The sequence below is a fragment of the Piliocolobus tephrosceles genome, unplaced genomic scaffold (assembly GCF_002776525.5).
Source record: "Piliocolobus tephrosceles isolate RC106 unplaced genomic scaffold, ASM277652v3 unscaffolded_13790, whole genome shotgun sequence".
In the NCBI taxonomy this organism is placed as follows: domain Eukaryota; kingdom Metazoa; phylum Chordata; class Mammalia; order Primates; family Cercopithecidae; genus Piliocolobus; species Piliocolobus tephrosceles.
The window spans coordinates 1-4,234 of NW_022295188.1; the positions used below are offsets into that span (position 1 = coordinate 1).

At 43.1% G+C, this 4,234-nt stretch overlaps 1 protein-coding gene across 1 annotated transcript; it reads right to left on the minus strand.

Moving 5' to 3' along the window:
• Window positions 1-921: 921 nt before the first annotated feature.
• Window positions 922-4,186, minus strand: LOC113220805 (WASH complex subunit 2A-like). Its single transcript, XM_026450140.1, has 5 exons — window positions 3,996-4,186; window positions 3,370-3,457; window positions 2,674-2,745; window positions 1,521-1,639; window positions 922-1,047 (listed from the first exon to the last, which is right to left on the minus strand). The coding sequence occupies exons 1-5, from the start codon at window positions 4,092-4,094 to the stop codon at window positions 937-939; spliced, it is 489 nt and encodes a 162-aa protein (XP_026305925.1). The 5' UTR covers window positions 4,095-4,186; the 3' UTR covers window positions 922-936.
• Between the last annotated feature and the right edge of the window lie 48 nt (window positions 4,187-4,234).

Here is a 4,234-nt window from a genome sequence, read left to right on the forward strand (position 1 = left end):
CATGCTGACTGTGATCAAGTCACAGCAGTGGGTCAGCTGGGGGACACCAAGGGAGGTGGTGAGCACAGCTGGCAGAGGCAGGGACAGAACGACCAGGGCTGCCCCAAACAGTTCCAGCTCTACCCATTCCAGTTGGATGAGAATGAACAAGTAAAAAAGAACCGCAAAAAGGTGAGTCGTCAGTAAAAAAATATAGACAGTAAGAGCAAAGGGGGAAACCAAGCAAGTCACTGATGCTAAAACGTGGACAGCAGAAAGCAGAGCAGAGGCAGGCTAGCAGCCCACACAGCAAGTACAAGGAGTGGCCTCCAAGGCCCAGCTCTGATGTGGGTGCCGGGAAGACTCAGCACTTAGAATCACTAATTCCCAAGTCCGGAGAACTACCACAAACCTATAGAGTAACATTTGTATGTTAAAAAATATATTTGTATTTGTGTTTTTAAAAAACTACACAAATGGGCCAGGTGCAGTGGCTCATGCCTGTATTCCCAGCATTTTGTGAGGCCAAGGTGGGTGATCACTTGAGGACAGGAGTTTAAGACGAGCCTGTCCAACTGTCCAACGTGGTGAAACCCTGTCTCTACTAAAAATACACAAACAAAAAAAACTGCACAGAAGATTTTAATGCACACTGCGCTGGGGAATTACTGGTCTCCAACTTTTATAGATAATGTTAAAAATGTTTCTTTAAATTAAACTTCATTCAATGAAAACCATCCTCAACACTACTCTAGGGTACTTTTCTTGTCTGACTTTTCATGAGTTCTCTCCTAACAAAGAGGCAAGACTGTGATATGGGGTTTACAGATGGTACTCTGTTTTTTCCAAGACATCAATTAGTGAAGATGAATTACTTTCAACTGGACCAAGGTAAAAACAACAGCTTCCTGCTTAACACAGAAACGAGGCTTGGGAACAACCCCGGGGTTCCATCTCCTAGTGAGAAGGAACTCTGCACACCGAGACGCAGCTGACCAGCCCCAGCTTACCCTCCTTAACAGAGCCTCCAGCTGGCCGATCCTGGGGGGCTTCCATGAAGAGGTCACTCTGGTTGTAATAAGGTATATGACAAAGAATTAACAAAACCAGGAGAAAGCATAGCTGCATTTGAGGATTTCTAAGGAAAAGTAACCCACAAGATTTAAAGCTACATATTTACTACTCTGTTAGAAAATCAGTTGCAAAGTGATAGTAACTACGGTAAAATCAGACCCTAAAATAATTTAGGCCTGTCCAGGAATTAAAAACAAACACGGAAGACAACAGATAAGGCAAGAAACAATCACCTAGTAAATTATTCACATTAACACGTGCACATCTTCTCCTCACCTAACAAAGGGTAGAAGGATATGGTATTTTTCACTCAGTGATTCTTAATTCAAAATGTCCCAAAATATGAAACTAGAAGCAACTTCCAACTAAGCTGTTTTTCCCCCAGTAAACAAACAAAGCCTATTTCTTCCCTGTGGACCCCCGACACAGCTAGCTGCAGGGAGTGTTGCCGGGTACCATGGACTCACCTCCTCGTCCTCATCATCAAAGAGCCCTTTTCCCCCACTGAACAGGCCGCCTCGAGAGCCAAATGGCGAGAAGTCCTCGTCGGTCAGCTTGGGGGGTGTGAATAAGTTATCCTCTTCATCTAGCAAACAGAAAGCAGTGTTTTGCAGGGAGCATTAAAGATGGGTCTGGAACTCAAATTCCCGGGTTGGCATCTGCAACGTCTCCAAACTGGCATGGAGTTTATCTGACCCTATTTAACAAAGCGTGAGGCAGTCTGATGAATTTCACACTAAACCCCTGGCACAGTCCACTGACGCACTCAAAAGGTTCTCTGGGCCTCCACTCTCAAGTCTGTCAATGTCTGCAGCAGACAGCATTCATTCTCTAGGTCAGCACCCTGGATCTAGATTTACTCTGAAGCAAGCATTCAGGTCAGATGTCACATTCAAGACCCATTCCCCCACAAATCTGGGGGAAGGAAGGGCAGACTAAACAAAGGGATCTGCAGACTGACACAGGGACAAGTGAAATGTAATGGACACGGCTGTTCAATAGGAAAAGGCCTGGTGTATCCTTTATTGAAAACAAAAGCTAGAGATCCCTAAGTTTCTACACTTCTAAATAATTCCAGAAAGACAAGAAATGAGTGCTGTAAAATCTAATAAATCAAATCTCTACAGGAATTTTTACTCCACATCCACATCTCCTCCCAGCACTCCAAAACATGACTTCCAAGGCTTTTGTTTGTTTTTGAGACCGAGTCTCACACTGTCACCCGGGCTGGAGTGCAGTGGTGTGATCAAGGCTCACTGCAACCTCTGCCGCCCAGGTTTAAGCGATTCTCCTGCCTCAGACTCCCAAGGCTGGGACTACAGGCACCTGCCACCACGCCAAGCTAATTTTTTGTATTTTTAGTAGAAACGGGGTTTCACTATGTTGGCCAGGCTGGTCTTAAACTCCTGACCTTGTGATCCGGCCGCCAGGGCCTTCCAAAGCACTGGGATTACAGGCATGAGCCACTGTGCCCAGCCCAGAGGCTTTAGCAAAGTAAATGGAGACAGACCCACTTGTCAGAGGGAAAACAGCATGTAAAGCAGTACTTTATGATTTATGTAAGCAACAATCTTGAGTCAAAGGGCTCCTAAAATAACAAAATTGAGGGAAAAGGCCCACCGTCTGAAGGAGTTCTCCTTTCCTTCTTCTCTTTGAGTGTCTTCCGAGGTTTTGCTTCTCCTGAGGATAAGGCTTGAAGAACAGTTCACAGTTTTAATAGTACTAAGTCCTCCCTCAGTATACATATCCTGGTTCTTTCCACATCTGGCATCCTCATAACTCACAGCTAAGAGCAAGATGTCTGCCTTTCATCTCAGCTCCACCAGAGCACTGAACCCCCTCCCCTGCCCATAGTGGGCACTCAAGAGTCTCTTTGTATGGCAGAAGGCTTCTGCTTTCATACCAGGCTCATGTGCATAATAGGATTGTATTTGTTGAAAGAATTATTATATTATCTTTCTACTCTGTTATATAACTAGAACATGCTATATAGCACATTCTTATTTGTTCAAAATATAGGAGTAAATATTCAGACAGGAATTCTTAAGCTGTTACCCATGGTTCTCTGGCTTCCATTAATCCCCTGAAATTATATGTAAAGTGTTATCTACATGTGTACATGTACGTTTTTCTTGTGGGTACACAGTGTTTAGTTATCAAAAGGAGTCCATTAACCAAAAAAGGAATAAATGCTACAATTTAAGCCTCTTCTGCCATAGTAATTACTAATAAAAAGGGAAATCCGCCTTTGATGAAGTCAGCAGAGGGCCCCGCACTACCCCTCCCCGACTCCCCGTCAGTGCGTCTGGGGCTCACTTGTAGGCTCCTCGTCCACTCGGCCCATGGCATCCCCTTTGATGCGGGCAGCCAGCTCATCAGCAAACGATGTAGGTCTGCTTCTTTTCTACAGCAGGAGAAATCAAAAGAATTGCTTTTTTATAACAAACTAGTACACTTCAAGTTTGGACATCTGACAACATTGAGTATACAAGAGCAAAGAAATTGAACCAAGGAGAAAACAGTTTAATTGAATGAATTTAAACATATATACCCTACACAGCTCACCCAAGGAACAGGACTCATAAAATGCTCCTTCAAAGGGAGATGCTCTTTATTTCCTTACTTTTTTAATACTTCACTTTAATACTTAAAATCTAAACAAGAAAATAAGAAAAAGGTGCAGGGGCGGAGAAACAGGAGCACTACAGTCTTCAAATTCTGGAACCAGACATATTCTGAATGATCTGACTCATAAAATCATAACATCTGGACAAGAAAGTGGTATTTGTGAGGCAATTTGAGAAGGTTGCCATTATTTTCCAAAGTGGAAATGAAATGACAAATATGCAAAAATGAGAGAGGTACAAAGTAAGTGACAATAAAAGAAACAAGTCATTGGTTCTAAAACCCTGCCAAGGGATAGCAACTACAGTCTTCCTTACAGGTCTAGTATTTTCTTCAATGTCCTCAATATCTTCCTCCTCCTTCTCGGAGTCAACGAAAAGGTCACAGCCATCATCATCCTCTTCCTCATCACTCATTTGTGTGGTGTGCTAAGAGTATAAAATACCAAATTAGAACTACTAGTTATTAAGCTAAAGAGATACTGTCAGCCTTTAGGCTCCTCCTTCAACAAGGTAACAGCTTTTAAAAATAATAATCATAATCATGATGCAGCAAG

Coding starts and splice junctions, on each gene's coding strand:
- LOC113220805 (XM_026450140.1), bottom strand. CDS start 4,094: ATGAGTGATGAGGAAGAGGATGATGATGGCTGTGACCTTTTCGTTGAC. Junction 2,746..3,369: donor AGTGGACGAGGAGCCTACAA/GTGAGCCCCAGA, acceptor CTGTTCTTCAAG/CCTTATCCTCAGGAGAAGCA. Junction 1,640..2,673: donor AAGGAGAACTCCTTCAGACG/GTGGGCCTTTTC, acceptor TCTGTTTGCTAG/ATGAAGAGGATAACTTATTC.